Below are 21,724 nucleotides of genomic sequence, written 5' to 3'. Positions count from 1 at the left end.
AATGTTTATTTTTAAACCACAACCTTCTTGGGGCTTCTTTGACCGATACAACTCTCTAGTGTCAGAATGTTTATTTTTAAACCACAACCTTATAAAAATGATATATTTAACGATATCTTTAGCATTTCTCATCCAAACAACGTCAAACTTGGCACTGCACTTACTCGTGACCGTAGCGAGACACCTGTCAAGTTTGAAATCCATCGGACTAACGGTTCGAGAGATATGTGGTTAACAGACACACAGACAGACAGACAGACACACACACACACACACACACACACAGACAGACAGACAGACGTTTCTGTAATTTATAGAGAGATATATACATACATATATATATATATATATATATATATATATATATATATATATATATATATATATATATATATATATATATATATATATATAATAATAGAACTGCAAAATGTTACACTTTCCCCAATCTTAACACTTTCAGTCTAATTAACTAAAATACCCAATGCACTAAAATATTATAAATGAATTATAAATATTAAAAAATAAATAAAAATATAATAATGAAGATGATACTAATAATGTAAAATGTAACAAATATAAATAGTGTTTGTATTTCTTTCATTACAAGTAGGCACATTTCCACCATAATAGAGAACAATTTAATTGAGTTTTTTGTGTTCCACATTATTCTTGATGTTGATTATCGTTAGATTTTCAATAGTGTAATAAAAATGACTGTAATATATTATATTACCAAGCATAAATTAAACTCAGCATCTCTTAATAAAAAAAGTTTTTTAACATGGTCCTAAAATAGGGCAAAAATTTATTTATGCCTATCATAATTTGCTATTTCTTCCTTTTGATGTTGAATGAAATTATGACCTGGAACTGTTCTTGACAGGTTTATTGAGATTCATCCATTTATGATTTATAGACTGGCCTAAATGGGCCGTTTGCTGATTTAAAGGGATAGTCCACCTAAAAATAGAATAATTCTGGAATCATTTACACACTTACTTTCTTCTGCTAACCATAAAAGAAGATATTTTGAAGAATGTTGATGCCCAGACGGTTTTGGAAAACTGACTACCACTGTATTTTTTCCATACAGTGGAAGTCACTGGAACCCGAAACTGATTAGTTACCAACATTCAACAAAATATCTTCTTTTGTGTTCCACAGAAGAAAGAAAGTCATACAGTTTTGGAACGACATGAGGGTCTCTCCCTGTGGGTGGACAATCCTTTTAAGCACACCTTCAGTCTAATGCTTGTGAATACCTGGTCCAGGCAGTTGAGCAGGTCGCAGAGGCAGGCCCACTGCAGGGCTGGCGTGGGGTAGAAGGAGTGAAAGCAGGCGGTGAAGGTGTTGTGGCACTCCTGCAGCACGGCCTCCAGCAGCGTGAGGGGCTGACTCAAATATCCCTGCGGGTCATTGTCCAGCTTGGTCAGGCAGTTATCCATTCCTTCTGACAGGATCTTTTTCAGGAGGCTTCGTGTCTTTCCTACACACTCCGCCAGCTTGCTGGACTCCTCCACAACAGCTTTGGTACTGGCTAGATAAGAGACACAAACAGAAGTATAAAATACAATGCAGATGTGATGTTGTCTAAACAACATGCTTTCAGTCAAAGGTCCTCAAGACTAGTCCTTTGGCACAAAGCTGCCTTCCTCTTCATTACATGTTCTTAAAGGACTAGTGTGACATGAGACCCTGTCAATCAATATTGATTACATCTGTAACTCAAGGGAATTACACTTGTGACATCGATAGTACGACTCAGCAAGAAGTGACAGCACAGGTTCAGAGTGTAACAGTAAGAGCTGGTGACAAGGTCTACTAGTACAGTGTCAAGAGAGTCACAGAAGTGTTCAAAATCAATTTGACACCTTTTTGAATAAATTCACATTTTTTTTTTTCCCCTAAGGAGCACATGTGCTCTTAAAGGGACGGTTAACGCAATAATAAAAATTGTGTCATCATTTACTCGTCATATTGTTCCAAACTTGTATGAATTTTTTTCTTCTGTTGAACACAAAAGATATTTTAAAGAATGTCGGTAACCAGACAGTTGACGGGACCCATTGACTTCAGTAGTATTTTTTTTCCTACTATGGAAGTCAATGGGTGCCGTCAACTGTCTGGTTACTGACATTCTTTAAAATATCTTCTTCTGTGTTCAACAGAATAAAGAAACTCATACAGGTTTGGAACAACTTAAGGGTGAGTAAGTACTGACAACATTTTGTATAACATTTTTTGATAAAATTCATTTTTACAATAAAATTTTCTTTAACAAAAACAACATTTACAAGCAAAATGGATAATTAGTTTTTAAATATCTCTGTTTCAAACTGTATTTAATAAATAAGTATTTATTTACAGGCCTACTTTAAAGTGTGTAAACTGTATATATTGGTAAAACACAGATACTAGTAAAATCTTTATATTGAATAATGTGTGTTATACAATGCTCTCTTTCCTTCCTGTGACAGGGCAGCCCAAACAGAATCAACAAGAGTTTACTTTGAATTAAATTCCAGCTATACAGTTTGTGTAACCATTACTAATAATAACCCAGAAAAAAAAGAAAAAAAAAACTTTAAGCATAATGCAGGACTTTTAATTACAAACAAGCCCGAAATATGCCAATATTAAAATTTTGCTCATTCAAAAGAAAGACTGAAGTTTAATATTCACATAAGGCTGTATCGCGACTGCTGTTTTTCTATCCTCAAATATAAGACCTCTTAAAATGATAATTAAGATGTTTGTTATACCATTTATTGTCCGTTGTTAGCTGACAAACAGCTAGTGGGCTACCGCCATACTTTAAACAACAGAGGAGATATAATACCAGAAATGGGGAAGATCTCGCAGATGTAGACACGCAACAGTCGCAGGCAGCAGGTGCCCACAAACCGCAGGCGCTCCAAGTCCAGAAGAGTAGCTGTGAACTGGAAACCCTTCAGTCCCCTCAGTTCCTCCACCCCCAACACCAGAGTGGTCCAGCTCCAGTGCAGGATACTCAGCAGAGACTCAAAACAGTCCTGAGACAAGAACAAACACACACTTGGAAAACTTGGAAATGAACCAAGGATCTGACCTTTTATTAACTTGGCTTGTTTGTTTGACTGTACCAAGCGGATAGAACACCAGGAAAAAAAGCCCCAATAGTAAAGGGATTTCCTTAAAGAACAACAAGCAATACAAATACACTAAAGAATAAACCATTCCAAATTGGCTGTTGTTCATCCGTTCCTTGCCAATTTCTTAAGACAGAAGCATATTTTATGAAAATACAAGCTAGTAATGCTAACATCTCCTTTTCAGGAAATTGCAGGTCAAACTTTTGAAGCTGAGCATGAGTATATTTATGGGTCAATGACAAACAAGGATGCCAGCGATGGTGGAAAAGAGTTGTCTTTTTATAATCTAGTTTAAAAAGTGCCAAGTTGTAAGTAATTGTGTGTTTATGTCCTTGCCATGGCAAAAAAGGGCAAACTGTCTGTTTTTTTGTTTTTGTTTGTTTTTTCACTTTCTGATTCAAAGGGGTCCTCTATGAAAATACTTCCAATTTTGCCTAAAAAGTGGCTTCCACAAATTTCAACTTGGCTTCAGTAACTTGTGTCAAGTGGTGAAACCATCAAGTAAAACGTAATCAAATATTTTACATACAGCATGTACTCGGTATGTAAATATGAATTACATTTAATGTATTTTTGAGGATAACATTAGCTCTGGAGGGGGAAAAAAAACATTTAAGCTTCACATCACTGGCCCATAAGCAAATAGTATGTTTTTGCACACACATACCACAGACACGGTCCTGGCGAAAGAACGCTTGAGGATGTGAACAGGCTCACTGGTCTGCTGCTTTCCTTTGGATGTGTTACCATCATTAGAGGGCAACCTGGAAAATCAGAACAAAATGGGTATGTGAATGAAATAATACACCTGATACATCAAAGTAACAGGCACAGAACTAAAATTTCTCATGTACCTGTACAGCAGCTGAGGTATTTGTCCAGCATTCACATCAGTACCGTTGTTTGATTTCTTTGAGCTCTTGAACTGAAACACCACACTGCAGGAGAGAGTTCATGATGATAATCCTTGCCTTCTAGCATTATAATGCTAAAAGAATCACAGTAATAAGTGTGTTCGTACCCATCATCAGTGGTGATGGTTGCCTGTCCGTGGGAGCCGCAGTCACTGCTGGGTCCAGACACACGAGCCCACGCCACATACCACCAGCCCAACTGCAGCAGCACAGGCTCATCGAACATCATGGCGTACTTCTCCCTGCATATTCAAAACAAACCATCACAAATAACCAGTATTTATGAGCCATTTTGCTCATTTTGTCTTGTAATCAACTGCTGTTTTTTTAAATATCTTAGTCAATGTATGAAGACCTAGCAGAGATATAGTTCATCACATTAAAGGCACAGTAAGCGATTTCTGAGAAACACTGTTTCAACATTTGAAATGAACCCAAACACACACACCCCTCTCCCTTCATTGCTCCGCCCCCAAAATGCACAAACACGCAATGCAAGAGTGGATGTCTCTTTATTATAGCTGAAGCGATGCAAAATGATGCTTCGTGAAAAGTAAGCAAAGATGATGAACAAAACAAGGAAGAACAAACTGAACATACAGTACACAAGAGTGTATACAAGCGAGAGTTGGTTGTTCATCGCACAACCAGCAGCTCCAGACAAACAATGACACTCACAACTGTCCTGTTATTATAGCTAACATTATAACAACAGCATATCTTGGTTCTGTGCAACACAGCAAAACCAATGTTAATCACTAATAGAGCAGATATAACGCAACCTCTGCATCCGTTTTCAGACCCTCCCTCTCTCTAACGTCTCTCCAGCGCTGGAAAGCTTTTCTAATATTAACGTGGGTCCTGGAGCTCTTGCGTGATCATAACCCTTCTTTTTCCAGTGATATTCCTCTGAGCTTCTTTGGTAATGTCTCTTAGCCATACTTTCTTTCCCTCTTGCTCACTCTCTGACCTCCCAATCATGAGTGGACATGCCCCCTACTGCTGATTGGCTACAAGTGTGTTGATGCTTGGTCTGATCCACTTTCAACAGCGTTTCTCAGAAAACGCTTACTGCACCTTTAACTCATCATGATCAAAATTGTATTTGTCTTCATTTTGAAAAGTACATCTACAGTATAATTTAAAACCTAGCCACTTTTTGTGCAATGTTTAGCCTGAAAAGTGTGCATGGTTTTTAATTGAAATAAATATGTAATACAATAATATGTATTATAAATTAGATGAAAATTTGGAAGTTTAGGTTGCAATACTAAAAAGACTAACTAAAACTGAAAAGTGAAAAAAAAAAAAAAAAAAAAAATTACAAGCATATTGCCAAAATAAAAATTACTAAAACAAACAAAAATTAAGATGAAAATAATAATTAATACTATAATAGTATATAAATAATACAAAAATAACACTTATAAATAGCATTTACTTTGGGATATACATAACTAGCATGTATCCTGCTCTCTAGATACACTACTCAACCAGCATTCTTGAAATAATGAAGTGATATTGTTTTGAATATAGGCATACCGAGCAGCACAGTCATAGGCCAGAACATCTGTCTCGGCCAGTAGGTCTCCATCAGTTTCATGGTCTCCTCCATCTGGACCCAGCTCAAACAGCTGCAAACACAATCACAGCTTTCAATCACAAACCAAAAATCAGAAAACTCGTGAGAATGAAGTGGGCTGAGGGTCAAAACTAAGGAAACACTCAGATAGGACCTAACCTTGATCTTTGCAGTGTACTCCCCTCTGCCTCCAAAAAGACCCAAACCCCCTAACAAGATGTCAGCATCGGCGCAGAAGCGGATGGCCTCCACTGAGTGTGCAGAGTAACCCCAGCCTCCTCCATGGCCTAGAAAAAAACAGTGTGCATAAAACACAATCAATCAAATTTTTACCTTTCATTTTAATTGAAAAATTAAAGTAAATCTGCTATATGTGCCCTTTAACAGTCTAAAATATTATTTAGAACTGTAACAGCTATAGATATATAGATGATTTTGGATGAACTCACTCTCAAAGCGGTTGACCACACTGTAGTCCTCTTTAGAGTAAACCTTCATCACAGCCTGAGTCTCTTCCTCAGCACTGGCCACTCCCATCTTCAGCTCCTGCATCGCAGCCAGTGTGTCCAGACAACCTGCACAGAACCAAAAGACACACTACAACTACAAGACCGGGCTGAGAGTGTTTAATTTTTTATTAAGACTGCCACACTTCCTTAGACAACGTCAGTCAAAGAGCTCTGTACAGCAGCAAAACTCAATGAGGAACAGATAGCAAGCGTCGAAAGTTCTGCCATCGAGTGACTTCATTCCTGACAGGTTTTGAGATCCTGCCTGACAAGAGTGCTGTGAACTGCACAGCAAACAGAGTAAAGCTGAGGTAGAATGATGTTGTGGTACCCAGGATGTGCAGCGCTCCATGGGAACGGGTGGTGCTGGCGTGGGAGCCCGAGGGAAGAGCCAGTTCAGGACTCAGGATGCTGCAGAGGGCCTGGATGTCCGAAGCAGAGGGCACACGGGCGTCTGCTATCACGGCGTTATAGCAGCACATCTCACGTGTGGCAGGTAGGAACCTGAAAGAACAGTGAGACGGCTTAGTTGAGAAGATATAGTTGTTTAAATATTCCATAAAATATCATTTATTGTCAGTAGAACAGATGAAGACCACTGAAATCCTGAGAAATTGTGTAGTGTTTTAATGTGGCATTTTGGCATCACTCATCCTGGTGTTGTTCTAATGTTGTATGCCCTTTTTTCTTTTATGGACCACAAAAGGAGAATTTTTAAAAATGTCCCGCTCACGCTTGCCTATATAATGGCAGTGAATAGCGGCCAGCATCAAGCTTTTTAAAAAAGATGCTGAAGTATCACAGAATGATCCCATGCGACATGTCCCATATATCCCAAATGTTCTGGGGGTATACACTAGGGTTTGGTTAAAAACAAACCAAAGTTTAATGTATTGCTTAACAAAAATCCTGACCTTGGCCGTTGGTCTTCTGTGCACGGCTACATGACGAGCGCGTTTGTGGGACTATTAGTGCCACAGTTCACTCCGTCTTACCCAGAAAAAGTTGTGCGAAATCAAGATTAACAAAATCGCGACATGAAATACAATCCATGTACCTTCTCTGAGGTGAATATATCCGTTGCGTTCGAGTTATAACATTCACATCTGTTAACTATAATACTTACTGTCATCAAACAGAGTTCTGGTCTGGAGATTTCTAGGTGTTAAATTTCACGTCACATATTTATTAATCTTGATTAATCAGGATTTTCACTAAATAATGCAATCAACTTCGGCTTGTTTTTAACCAAACCCTACCATATACCCCAGAATACTTGGTATATATGGCACGTATTACATGGGATCATTCTATGATACTTTTGAGCTTCTTTTAAAAAGCTTGATGCTGGTCGCAATTCACTGCCATTATACAGACGTCATTTTCTCCTTTTGTGGTCCAAAAACGAAAGAAGGCATTAGAACAACACCAGGGTGAATAAACGATAATTTACTGATTTTAATTTTAGGGTGAACTATCCCTTTAAGTCAGCCGACTCCAGACAGCTATGAACATCACCTCCAGATGACATCATAGACGGGGTCCAAACACAGGCCGAAACCCTGGAGATCCTCCTGCTCTGAGTCATTGAAGGTGCGGCAGCTCCCGTCCAGTTTATTGATAAGTAAGCATCTGAAGGGAGGAGGCTCAGATACAGATGTTGGAACTAAACCTAGAGAGACCAGAATGGGAGTCAATAAAGACTTTAACAGGAGACAACACATAGGCCCTTTAAACCACACAAGTGAATCAAGCAAGAGAACATACCGATGATGTGTTTGCTAGCGAAAATCTCGGAGGTGGCCAAGACGTGGGAGTTGATTAGCGCCTCGTCGATTCTAAGGAAGGTTTGATCACCGCTGGCCCCAATCCACGTTGCCTTTCGGCCGTACTTGGCACCAATATTGGGCATTGGAGAGGGCTTGGCGTTCCAGTAGGGCATGTCTAGGATGGGTCGCCCTAACTGTCCTTTCTGTTGAGACAACACGAGATATATCTTCAGGATCTCAACAAACATAAAATCAGGCCAATATAAAAAGACTTAATTACTGAAACAGCTAACTTACTGAGAAACTCCCGAAGGTGAAGACCTGTCCATCCATGAGAAGCACTGCAGTGTGGTTACTGCCTGCTGTCACCTGAGTACTGGGGCCAGGCAGAGCTTGCACCAAAGTGGGAGACCCTCTGTGTGAGTGATAAAAATCAAAGGAGCCATGAGTTGATATTTTTTGTTGGCAATCATTTAAAAATAAATAAATTAATGAATCAAAACCCTCATTACCTAGAATTAACATCTCCATGTCCAAGTTGTCCATGTTGGCCGTAACCGAAGGTGTAAACATCTCCATTCTCCATTAATACCACTGCAAAAATATATATAAAAAAACAGTTTTACCATTACAAATGGATATAGTACTTCAACTCATAGTTACCATATCATAAAATAGGAACATCAAATATTGATCCAAACTAATGATGGGGAACATGAACAATGGCTTCCTTTGACATCATCAAGGTCAGAAGAGATGTTCACCCACCGGAGTGGTGGAAACCGCAGCTGACCTGCACGGCTCGCAGCTCACAGTCGAAGCGTACGGACCCGGGAGGATATGTAGTGATCTTACTGGCATCTTTGTCCCCACGTTCACTGCTGCCATCTGTAACACAGAACAGACCGTGAGGTAAAGGGCAGACAAGGACAGCAAGAGACGAGATGGATGTCTTAAGGCAGCAGGTGAATCTGGGGACTGTTAACGACCTGGGAAGAGAAATGAGCTGGTGCCTCAGAGGAAAGAAGAAAAACAGAGAAGGAGTGAAATATTGGCATGCGTGGACACTGGAGGACCAGAATAAAGGGCGAGGAGATAAACTGAGAGGGAAGTTATAAGTGATTGTACACATCCTTAAATACTCTCTCTCTGGGGGTTAATAAAATAGATTTCCCATTGATTTGTGGCACAAACCCAAAGAAGGAACAAGAAAAGTGGGCTCCATTTACTCCAGACTGATTGAGATGTAGATCAGCTGCTTCTGAATCGATTCCGTGCACGTGCACAGCAGAGGACTGCGCTTCATTTGAATACAACAACATGTTTATTCGAAATTAATGAATAGAATATAGACCTTATGCACCAGAGAAATCAGGGTGCCGCCATCTTTAGAATATTGTCTTTGAACTTCTGTCGCTCTGTATATTTCTATGGCATTGCTGTCCAGGAGTAATTAGCTTTTGAAGTGGATTTACTTAATGTAAAGTTAACGAAAGTTATCATGAGGATTGTAATGTTTAAAGCAGATGTCTTAACAAATGTCAGTAGACCGGGAAGATTTTAAAACGAGCCGTTCATTCATAAATACGCAAGTTCGCTGTGAAAATACAGCCCAGAAGTCAAAAGACAATGAGCACAGCTCTGAAAAGGGGCGGGGCTACATAAGGTCTATAGCTTAGGCTAGAATAAGTTCTGGCCTGCAGAGGAACATAACTGGGGATGTCTGATATCAGGAGAAGTAATCCCCCAATCAGAGCTTACACTTACAGTGAAGAGTTTTACTTATTTTTCTCAACCTGGCAACCACATACCGCAGGTCTACACTGTGGATAAAAGCGCTGGCTTTCTGAAAACATCGGTAATCTTGCAGTTTGATATTCTATTCACAGAAATGTGTAATACATCAAGTCTGTGTTCATTTATTGGCCTGAGAGAGAGAGATTGTGCATGTATGAATTACCTCAGTCTGTGCCGCGTTTCTCTATTAACAGTGAAGCGGTGAGTTTCAAAGCTTCAAAAACAGTGATGTTACCAACTCATTGCTGAGAAAGATACTGGAGCTCTTCAGTGGTTAAGCTATTTTACTGATAAAAGAAGTTTCTGTGTTGCTGAATGACTGTGTGAGTGACAGTCTGAATGTGTGTGCATGAGCTACAGTGAAGAAAGCGCATTAGTATAGAACGCTTCAAATTTTTGAATCATTTTTCTTAAATGGAGAGTGTGCCAGCAATGTAAAGATGATTTTATTAATATATAATGAGTACATTTCAATATACATTTATTAGAATGATTACAGTTTTTATATACTTGCAGCTCAGAAATTGTACAAAAATGAATTCCCTGACTTTCTGAATCTTCCGCCAAAATCTTCGCTAGATGAGATTGTCAAAGTAGTAACCTTAGATAAAAGGGGTGCACAGTCTACTCTATACAGGCATATTTCCTCCATCTCAACTCCCTCTCTTTCATTTATTGAACAACAGTGTGAGTCGGATCTTTGCCTCACATTTGAAGATGAGACTTGGAAGTAGATCCTGTCCCATGTTCATACCTCTTCTATTTGTGCACGTCATAGTCTTATCCAATTAAAATGTATTAATAGAATTCACTGGAAAAAAGTGAGGTTGGCAAAAATAAAAGACTGGTGTTGATCTTTTATATAATTGTAGCCATTAGGCTTCCTGCAGTTTTAATACATATGCTTTGGTTATGTCCATCAATAACTTATTTTTGCCAATCAAACTTTAATTGGTTTTCCTTAGTGACAAAGAAACAGATTGAGCCTTGCTCTTTTTTTGCAATTTTTTGACATTTGGAGGCAAATGTCACTGGCTTGCCAAGATGTACTATGAATGCTTTTGCTTTTTCAACATTATTTGCTAGACGGCGCATTCTCCTGCTATGGAAACAAAATTCCCCTTCATCTTTCGATGACTGGATGAGAGATGTTAAGAGCTTCATTCATTTGGAAAACATTAGGTATACAATAAAGGGCAACACTGGTATATCTTCTGAGTTCTGGGATCCATTCATTACCTTTTTTCCTGAATATGTTAGTACTTCTAGAGTTTGTCAACCTAAGCACTGAAGTCCCTATGCAATCAAAATTGAATTTTTTGGGGCTTTTAGAATGAATATGTTAGCCTTAAGGTTATCTATAAGCTAGTGTGCTCCAAAACAGTGACAAAATTCACACTTAGAAGACATAAGCGTTCCAAGCGTTGTCCTTTCAGTTCCGCTAATATGGATCAATGATCTTGATGACATCACTCTGCACTTCAGCTTTTCATCAGATTTTCTGTCCAATCAAATGCTCTCTAGAATCTAAAGCATCTCACCCCCTACATTATATATGGATGCTGAAGCTGCAGCTAAAATCGGTCATTTGTTCACACAATTACTATTTTCTACATGGTGAATGGTACAGTGTAAATATGCTTTCCATTGGGGCGAATGAAGTCTGGTTTCACGTTAATGTCACGCAAACCATCACAACGTCTGCACAATCTACTCCAGTCCAGAGACACTAACGCTAGTTTCCACCCATAAATCAGAAGAAAGATGACAACGGCAGCTACTGCTGCACTAAATCATGTTGTTGGAGATAACAGATGAAAGTGAGACACTCTGCCGCTATCAGCCTACAATAAACTGCTTTTGTATGGAAAAGAGATGCAATTCTTAAAAATAATCTTAACTAATATAACAACAGCAAATGGGTTTGGAACGACATGAAAGTGGGTAAATAATAATAAAAAAATGGTGAACTATTCCTTTAATAATAGAAAAGTTCTGATATTGACCTAGATATTGGATTGGGCAAATAATAAAACGCATTCAGATGGTAAATTAGCACGACTATTATTTCAATGTTTCTTAAAATAACTACAAAGCATTAAGTTCTATTTATATTGGCCAAGCACTAGGATTTATTTTAAGCCCTTGTGAAAACTATGACAAGCCATGTGCTATTTCAAGTGAAGATTTGGCCACTGTTTTCCCAATAATAATTACCATAACAAGACAATTCTCTAGTCTCAGTCTAGTTGAGAAAATGAGCCGTTTGGTTTAATCTTAACCTCAGCAATGATATTTTTCACCTGGCTGCAGGGTCTGATTGTTCAATGCACACAGCATACAACATATGGCCAAATGATTATTATGAAGAGAAAAGAGGTAGTAAAGTTAGGTATTTATTCTTTCACCAGAGAGGGAGAGGAATAGATGCAGGCAGAGAGATGTTATTGGGACCAAAGAAAGCGGAAGAGTACAGTTTGTTGAAGGAAGAAGGAAAAAACGGCATTATGGGGCTCCAGGTGGAGTCTGTAGTGAAGACCGCAGTACCTTTGAGTCTCTCCCGCATTAGCTTAAAGGCCTGAAGGGGTCTTATTCTTGCTAGCACCTGCTCACGCTGGTTCATAAAAAGGGGACCAGGGAAAACAAGGGGGCCTATGGGGGGAGAGAGAAACTTTCACATGCATGGGGAAAAGCATCTCACAAATGGAAAATAAAACATGGTATATAACACATGGTACATTATGAAAACACAAGCAAGAAGGGAATTTCCACAAGCAACCCACTCCCAGAGAAGACAAGCAAACGTAAGGTAGAAGGCTGAGAGTTCGGGTGATCAGTCCGCTTTTGGAGTATAATCGAGTAGGTAATAATACTCCATCCATGAACCCAGAGGAATATTATATGGATGTATGAAGTGCTCATAACCAAGGTTGTATATGACAGAGTGAACAGGAGAATGGATTATGATTAGATGTTTTTGATGGGGGAGGGATTAGTGACATTCACAGTGGCCTGTCTATGGCATTCAATTAGGTCAAATGTCATTTTATGGTCCAAAAAAAATTTGTTTTGATGTTAAAAAGAATTATACTATTAGGGCTGGATGATATACCTAAAACCTTAAATTAAAAAAAAAAAAATTAAAAATTGAGTTTATAAAATATATATATACAGTAAATATCAAAGTTTATTTATTTGCTCTTAATTGGCAAAAAAAAAGTGATTAAAAAATAGCTATTGTAAATTCAAAATGTGTAATTTACAAAAATAATGTAAAAAATCTAGTTAAAATACAGAAGACATATGAACACCATGGAGACCAATATATAACATTAAACAGCAATATGTATCCATATATATATTTACTCGAAACTTTTCGTTTATACTTCTGAAAAATTATGCAAAGCAATCTGAACTTTCAATTTAATCCAATTTTCTGAAACACAGTTGGACCTGATTCACAAAAATGAATCAAAAGCTATTTTTGCTACTGAAATTCTCAATGTTCATAACGTTGCAAAAGTTTAGGGTCAGTGAGATTTTGTTTTTAAAGAAATTAATACTTTTGTTAAGCAAGGAAAGGACGCAAAAGTGACAAAGACATTTATAATGTTACAAAAGATTTCTATTCAAATAAATGCTGTTTATTGAACGTTAGAATCCTGAAAAATGTATCACAGTTTCTACAAAAATATTAATAGCAGCACAAGTGTTTTCAACTTGGATGATAATAGGAAATGTTTCTTGAGCACCAAATCAGAACGATTTCTGAAGTATGTGCCAATGAAGAATTTCAATTATGTCACTTTGCCATCATAGGAATAAATCACATTTTAATATATTACAAAAGAAAACAGTTATTTTAAATTGTAAAAATATTTAAGTATATTATTGTTTTACTGTTGATTATGATCACATAAGTGCAGCCTTGGACTTCTTCGAAAAACATAATTTTACAAACCCCAAACTTTTGAACAGTAGTTGGCAAATTCCTCTCAAATCTATTGTGAATATTCAATGTATCGCCCAGCTCTGGCTTTACACAGTAAATACTGAAAAATACTGTGTGTCAAACACGTGCGGGATGTCTGGGTTTATTCTGGGGTCTGGTCATGTAGGCGTCATACCTCGACCTTCCTCTATCCGGTGCCGGCGGTTGATGCGCTGTCTCTTCTCCTCCTGTCGAATCTGGATGTGCTCCTCTATATTGACGCCTGGGGGAGGAGGGACAGGCACAGCTAAAATAACAGAGGTCCAGCACAGGCGGGGCCAAAGAAGGAGACAAACGAGAAACAACACAGGCAGGTGAATGATGAGCATGAGACGCAATGCAAGACAGTGAGAGACAAGAGCAGCGAGGTGATCCCAACAAAACACACACACACACACACACACACACACACACACACACACACACACACACACAGTGCTGCTTCACTAGGCAAATATACAGAGACAACATTGCCAAAAGCAGCCAGTGACCAATGATCTCCATTAGGACAGGACAGTATGATAGTTGACATTTTAGAAATTAGCGATCGACCAATATAGTTTGTATGAATGCTGCAAAACTTTTTTTTATTGCAATGCATATTATTATTATCATTTTATTTTTTCATTATTTTTAGCAGATAGGATTACCTCGACAAAAAAAATAATAATTTAAAGAAAAATTTTTTTTTCCCACATGGTTATTAAAGTCACCATGAAATCAAAATGGATAATTCTTATTTTGTATGGCATTTTGCAGTATTTATTATAAATGATTTATCCATGCACAAAAGTATTTTAAAACATGCCCTTTAAATCTTCATTAAAAATTATTTCCACACCCTCTTCTATGAAGACGTATTTACTAATGCGAGGGGGGGACAACCTGTCACTCACATGACATCACAGCACAGCAATAGAAAACCACAACCATCCAACGATCCAATCAATTCCCGATGGACAAAATCAAGTTCCGTACTACATTTTTTTCCTTGTTCAAGAAGCCATTTCACTCGAATTTACATCACAATAGGCAAGAAAAAGACTATCACAACTTGCGTTTCAAGGTGACTTTAAATTATATTTTAAAAATGTTGTTTGTTTAATTTGTAATTGTTATATTTTCATTCTGCCCTCCCCTAATCGGAATACTTCATGCATGCAGACAGTATGGTTCAACATTTGACATGAAAATGGCTCACAGACAGGAAAGAGATATGATTTGATGGCTATGGAGCTGTAACGAATGTGATTGGATGACACCTCAGTACCTAAGAGCAGGTCCAGCGGTATCATTTCCTTCACAGCATCAAAGATTCCTCTCTGCCTGGCCTCCTGACCGTCCAGCTCTCTGGCACATGCCTTACAGCAGCCACATGACGAACAGCCAGACTCACCAGAGCCGCAGCCACAAATCCTGCAGAGGAGAGATACACATGAATGGGTAAGGACTGCAGTAGTGCTATAGATATTGATGAGAGTAAATATCACAATTAAAACGTAACAAATACTCCCGTTACAGTACTTTTTTATAATTAAATAATTAAAAAGTCGAATTTTTTTCAGCCGAATTTAATCGTAGGTACTTTTACTTGAGTTGATTAAAAATAATTTATTCAGCTTTTCTACATTTATTTTTTTCAACAAAAGTAGAAAAAAGACAATACCTAAGTGTTCTAAACATGCAGTGAAAAATGTAAGAAAATACATTGTAAGAATTTGAAATGCTAAAAGTTGACTTTTTTTCTAAAAATGAACTATTGTGCCATTTCAATACTGCAAAAACAAAGAAAGAAATGTTTTTAAATGTTATTTTAAAAGTACAAATTATAACTGATTTATTATTACTTTATAGTTAAAAGTAGCTCAATTTTTAACCATAACTTAATTTATTCTTACTTTTTGAGAATGTATTATTTATTAGTTGAATTTTTGATTTGATTAGCATAAAAAAATAATAATAATTAACTTTCTTTTTAGTCATGTTCCTTGTGGCCGGTTAAGTACAATGAAAGAAAATACTGTATTCATGGTATTTCATTATTGTTCTGAAATAATAGCTGGATTATGGTGATTTGTGTGTGTTGTTTGGTTTCTCTCACCCTCCCGGCACTCTGTCAGGTCGGCCACTGCTCACACAGCTGGCGCCGTACCCAGTGCAGTCTCCGCACACGGTGCACACCATACACTGGTCCAGCTTCCACTTGTGCATGCCTGGCTGACACATCATAGATTTCTCCTCCTTCTCGTCCAGCTCGTCCTCCAAGTCCTCGTCCATGGCGGTGGCCATGTTCTCTACACCAAACGCTACGACAGGAACACATTAAAAACATGCTTTCAAACGCAGCTGACTACACAACCTGACAGAGCCAACTGAGATTCAGATTCAAAATGTTAGTTATGGTCAGGTATGAATATTTCTGAATATATCTGTCTATAAAACATTAATGTACATGAATTGTAACACCATTTGAATTTATTTAAATGACAGTTACAGTACATCAGAGACAGCTTGTGATGTTTCCACTCGTAGGCCCACTAATATAAATCATATTTAGTTTTTGTGAAATTATTTCTAAAATAAGTCATGTAAATTCAATTTCATACCAACAGATTTCCTTTAAAAATAAATTTGGAGTAACGGTAGACTAATGCCGTTGACCTCAACTGGGGATATTGTCGGACGGTGGAAGGAATACTTCGAGGAAATTGAGGAAGCAGAGGCCGAGGGCTCGGAGGTGGACTCGTCCATCACCCAAGATGAAGTCACCGAGGTAGTAAAGAAGCTACTCGGTGGCAAGAGTGGATGAGATCCGCCCTGAGTACCTCAAGTCTCTGGATGTTGTGGGGCTGTCTTGGCTGACACACCTCTGCAGCATCACATGGCGTTTGGGGACAGTACCTCTGGACTGGCAGACCGGGGTGGTGGTCCCTCTTTTCAAGAAGGGGGACCGGAAGGTGTGTCCAACTACAGGAGGATCACACTTCTCAGCCTCCCCGGGAAAGTCTGTGCCAGGGTACTGGAGAGGAAAATTCGGCCGATACAACCTTGGGTCCAGGAGGAACAGTGCGGTTTTCGTCCCGGTCGTGGAACACTGGACCAGCTCTATACCCTAGTTTATCTATGTGGATTGGGATTCTGAACTAATGAGATTTTACTGTGGGTGAAGCTACTCAGCACAACACATCAGAAATAAATACTAGTAGCTCAATATACTGTCAAACAATACAAATAAAACCCTTTTCCCTCTCATCTCATTTTCTTGAGAAGAAACTCCACAAAAGAAATAGAAAATGTTGCATTATACCTATCATTCCATTTGGTGGAATTTTCCCAGGAAGGTCAAGAATTACTTCATTTATTATTCAGGGCCTTTGCTAGTGTATAATAGTACATTTTCATGTTTGGTTTTGATTAAGCAGATCTCACCTTTCCCTGCCTGGCTCATGGCTCCAGTGTCTCGACCACACTGGCCCTTGTTGTTCACTCCAAATGTCCACACCTCCCCGCTCTTGGTCAGGACACAAGTGTGCGCTTTTCCCATGGCTACCTGAGTTACAAACTGTCCCTTCAGGTCTGACACCTGACCTGCAAATCAAAAATGAATAATGGGAAAAAAAAAAATTAATCACGCATGCTAATAAATCTCTCATAACATTTTAACATAAAGCAGCGGTGAAGAGAATGATACTCAGGGGTGGGCGATATACCAGGAGACACGATTAACTGCTAGAAACTTTGGAGATTTTGGACTATTGCCTATATTGCGGTTACACTCACGTGACGTGACAGCAGACAACACAGAATTTCTGAAAAAATAAAACATTTTATAGGGCCCTACTATTGTAAAAATTTAAATTTTTCAAAAAAATTCTTTGGGGGGGGGGGGGGGGGGGTATTTAATTAAATACCGCTTTAATTAATTTAATTAATTAAAACATTTAATTAATTAAAACATTAAAATGGAATCCAGAAAAATTGAAACTGAAAACATGAAATGTGGGAAGAATAAAAACAGATTTTGAGAAAAAATAAACAGATTGCATGGGCCCTAAAATTTATATTTTTGTTAAACTTTTAATAAATCGTCAAATTGTACAAGTTTCGTGATCTCAATTAATGAGTCATGCGTTTTTAAGACTAAAAATTAAGAAGGAAATCCCAGAAAACTGAACCCAGAAAAATTCAAACAGAAAAAACGGAATTCATGGAAAAAATAAAACTGATTTCATAAAGCCATTTAAATGGGCTACACATAGTTTGGTGATTTAATATGCAGCAAGAGGCACATCAATATGCAGCAATCATGGATGACAGTATTTGCATATCCTGAAACTCCACTTCAGGATAAAAAAAAAAAAAAAAAAAGACACATGACTGTAAATTGCAAAACTGAGTATCCCGTATGTAGGGCATCAACTGCAAGAATATTTGCTATATCAGCAAAAATAAGCTGGCAGAAATCCAATCATAAGAGGAAGAAAAAAAGAAACCGTTTATGTACATAGTCTGAACATCCAAATATGGAGTTTTCTAAATATATCCCCCTTTTGTGAATGTGGATCATGTACTGGCTCTAAATAATCTCTCCCACAGAGGACAGATATATGGTTTTACAGACAGCATTATGATAGGCCATCATTTCTTTCCTGCCATCTTTAACGGGTACTTACAGGTACTGTCGCTGTAAATGGCATCCTTGCCAAACATGTAGAGCTCTCCATCTTTAGTGACAATGCTGCTACTGCCATTGTTGCAGGCCGTGTAGATGGCCGTCTTGGTCTCGAGTTTGATCATCTTCTTGGGTTTGTAGGGCTTTGGTTGTCTCCTGCTCTTTGCTAAAGACAGACACCATTATAAGAGGTTGGCCATTAATCATTAGGTCAGATCAAGTATGTACATGATAATAATTCTGTTCATACTTGACTCTCCATCCTCCCCTTTGCTGGCGGAGCCCGTGAAGAAGACGCTCCCATCCTCTGCCACCAGCAGGGCGTGAGAGCCATCATGGCCCACTGAAAACTGCACAAACTTGGGCGACTTGGTGACTGGCAGCTCCACCCATTTCCCAGCCGACGGGCCGCCCTGCTTGATGCCGAGGCTCTGATACTTTCCAGTATAGTAGATCTGCATTAGTGGAGAGGAAAACAGTCATGTTTACATCTCCCTTGTGTGTTATCAAGCCTGTGTGCAATGGCACAAACCAATACCTCTTTGAGATAATAGAAATGAACCGCTGAAATGGCACTCAAGAACTCTTATACAGATACTAGTTAAGGCATTCAGGTAGTGACAGGACAACTATTTTGCACCAGACAATAACTGTGCCTGATTGGCCTATTAAAGGGATAGTTTACACAAATATGCAATATCTGTCACTGTTTACTCACCGTCATGTCGTTCTAAACCTGTAAATGTAAATGTTAGGCAGGATTAAAGCAGCACAATATTTCAAAATAAAATCAATATCACAATATGGCTTAGTGCTATTGTGAAAATGTGCAGACTGAGATTTAAAAGCTAGGGTAAGCAATTTCAGAGAGGCTAGCAATAGCAAGCTAGCTCCAAAGAGTGTCTCCAAAGCCACGCCTTCTCCAAAACACATGAACGCACACACCCAGAGAAGAGTCTGCAAAGCGCCATGAGAGACAGCGTTAAATTACCTCATGTCTCAAAGCACATAACATTACAATAATAATGAAACGACTAAAGAGAGCTCTGACTTTTACCACCTGACTGCTGCAGATTCAATTCGCCATTGATAGCGTTGCCATAGAAATGCATAAATCTGAGTCTGAGAACGTGAACAGCTCCGAGAAGAACGTCACGGGTTGTCATCTCTTAATTACAGTAAATATGACATTTTTTAGACCACTTCTATTATTGATTGCTAAAAATTAAGAGATTAAATTTGAATAGTATTATAGTATTGTAATAGTGTTGTAATTTTACAGTTGTACTAAAAAAAAACTTTATTTTAGATTTATTTAATCCTTTTTAACAGTACAACAGTTGCAATATCCTTCTTATTAGTGATCGACCGATGTATCGGTTTACCGATATTTTCCCCGATATTTAAGCATTTTCCCATAATAGGGTATCGGTTTTGTAATATCGGATTCGCCGATAAACGGCGCCATCTTGTGGTCGTTTTGAGAATTCCGCCATTGCAGCCCGCATCTGAGTAGATCAGTCAACAACAACTCTGTGCACAGGTAAAGTATAGCCTATGTTCTGCTTGCTTTGCTTTAATTATTCAACTTTATTTAACATAACAGACATGCAGAAATGAGATTTGAGACAAATGCCTGATATAGTTTATGCAGCTTGGTTCTAAGAAATTGAGACGAACTCATGGAGTCACGTAGCGTAATCCGTCATGTCCTGCCCCAATAAAGACGTAACTTTACATGAATTAAATGAAACAGACATGAATGAGTTCATGTTGAAAATAAAAGCACTGAATTTAATTCTCTATCTGTTGTATTTGATCACCATTAGTCTCGGAAAAAAAAGTTTGTTCATATTGCTGAGCACTCACTGGGTTGATGATCAGGAATGCTCAAGCATGGCCACTGAATGAAACTTTTGACAAGATTATCTTGTTTAAACACCCTAGATTATATTATCATTTACTACATAGCAATTAATTCGCTAATACACATCTAAATATACCGCTTTGTGGAAATTAATTATTTATTATCTCCACGCGCGATCGCGGTTGATAGTTCTGTGTAAATGCATAGATAAACAGCACTTTATCAGTTGGATTTCATGATCTAGATTCAATCTAGATCATGAAATGCCAACTGACAAAGTGCTGTTTATATAGTCTTGAAAAAAATGTTCGCTAATACAAATCTAAATAAATACCGCTCTGTGGAAAATAAATTCATTATTTATTATCTCCACGCGCGACCGCGGTTGAGTAGCCTAAGTTATAGTTCTGTGTAAATGCATAGATAAACAGCACTTTGTCAGAAAGCATTTCATGATCTATAGAGTAGACCGACAAAAACATTATTAATAATTAATAACATACTAGTTGCAAAATGCAATGATGTACAGTGAGGAAAATAAGTATTTGAACACCCTGCTATTTTGCAAGTTCTCCCACTTAGAAATCATGGAGGGGTCTGAAATTGTCATCGTAGGTGCATGTCCACTGTGAGAGACATAATCTAAAAAAAAAAATCCAGAAATCACAATGTATGATTTTTTAACTATTTATTTGTATGATACAGCTGCAAATAAGTATTTGAACACCTGAGAAAATCAATGTTAATATTTGGTACAGTAGCCTTTGTTTGCAATTACAGAGGTCAAACGTTTCCTGTAGTTTTTCACCAGGTTTGCACACACTGCAGGAGGGATTTTGGCCCACTCCTCCACACAGATCTTCTCTAGATCAGTCAGGTTTCTGGGCTGTCGCTGAGAAACACGGAGTTTGAGCTCCCTCCAAAGATTCTCTATTGGGTTTAGGTCTGGAGACTGGCTAGGCCACGCCAGAACCTTGATATGCTTCTTACAGAGCCACTCCTTGGTTATCCTGGCTGTGTGCTTCGGGTCATTGTCATGTTGGAAGACCCAGCCTCGACCCATCTTCAATGCTCTAACTGAGGGAAGGAGGTTGTTCCCCAAAATCTCGCAATACATGGCCCCGGTCATCCTCTCCTTAATACAGTGCAGTCGCCCTGTCCCATGTGCAGAAAAACACCCCCAAAGCATGATGCTACCACCCCCATGCTTCACAGTAGGGATGGTGTTCTTGGGATGGTACTCATCATTCTTCTTCCTCCAAACACGTTTAGTGGAATTATGACCAAAAAGTTCTATTTTGGTCTCATCTGACCACATGACTTTCTCCCATGACTCCTCTGGATCATCCAAATGGTCATTGGCAAACTTAAGACGGGCCTTGACATGTGCTGGTTTAAGCAGGGGAACCTTCCGTGCCATGCATGATTTCAAACCATGACGTCTTAGTGTATTACCAACAGTAACCTTGGAAACGGTGGTCCCAGCTCT

General features: G+C 38.4%; 1 protein-coding gene across 23 annotated transcripts in view; it reads right to left on the bottom strand.

Annotated features, from left to right (window-relative positions):
* mycbp2 (MYC binding protein 2) overlaps positions 1-21,724 on the bottom strand; it is a 109,143-nt gene that overhangs the window by 51,403 nt on the left and 36,016 nt on the right. For 17 of the 23 annotated variants that reach the window (XM_079880710.1, XM_079880727.1, XM_079880731.1 and 14 more), the window contains exons 12-32: positions 18,619-18,823; positions 18,370-18,534; positions 17,126-17,284; positions 15,798-16,002; positions 14,967-15,112; positions 13,833-13,943; positions 12,253-12,357; positions 8,677-8,796; positions 8,421-8,502; positions 8,206-8,323; positions 7,907-8,111; positions 7,658-7,811; positions 6,471-6,643; positions 6,080-6,205; positions 5,790-5,917; positions 5,591-5,682; positions 4,156-4,290; positions 3,989-4,072; positions 3,802-3,898; positions 2,843-3,035; positions 1,266-1,540 (exon numbers count right to left, since the gene is read on the bottom strand). In XM_079880710.1, the coding sequence (XP_079736836.1) occupies positions 1,266-1,540; positions 2,843-3,035; positions 3,802-3,898; positions 3,989-4,072; positions 4,156-4,290; positions 5,591-5,682; positions 5,790-5,917; positions 6,080-6,205; positions 6,471-6,643; positions 7,658-7,811; positions 7,907-8,111; positions 8,206-8,323; positions 8,421-8,502; positions 8,677-8,796; positions 12,253-12,357; positions 13,833-13,943; positions 14,967-15,112; positions 15,798-16,002; positions 17,126-17,284; positions 18,370-18,534; positions 18,619-18,823 (3,078 nt within the window). The remainder of the gene's footprint in view (positions 1-1,265; positions 1,541-2,842; positions 3,036-3,801; positions 3,899-3,988; positions 4,073-4,155; positions 4,291-5,590; positions 5,683-5,789; positions 5,918-6,079; positions 6,206-6,470; positions 6,644-7,657; positions 7,812-7,906; positions 8,112-8,205; positions 8,324-8,420; positions 8,503-8,676; positions 8,797-12,252; positions 12,358-13,832; positions 13,944-14,966; positions 15,113-15,797; positions 16,003-17,125; positions 17,285-18,369; positions 18,535-18,618; positions 18,824-21,724) is intronic. The other 6 variants (XM_079880721.1, XM_079880723.1, XM_079880724.1 and 3 more) reach the window with 3 other exon arrangements.

This window comes from Squalius cephalus, assembly GCF_949319135.1.
Source record: "Squalius cephalus genome assembly, chromosome: 9".
In the NCBI taxonomy this organism is placed as follows: Eukaryota; Metazoa; Chordata; class Actinopteri; order Cypriniformes; family Leuciscidae; genus Squalius; species Squalius cephalus.
The sequence above is the reverse complement of the archived record's forward strand: the minus strand, read 5'-3'. Positions and strand labels throughout refer to the sequence as shown.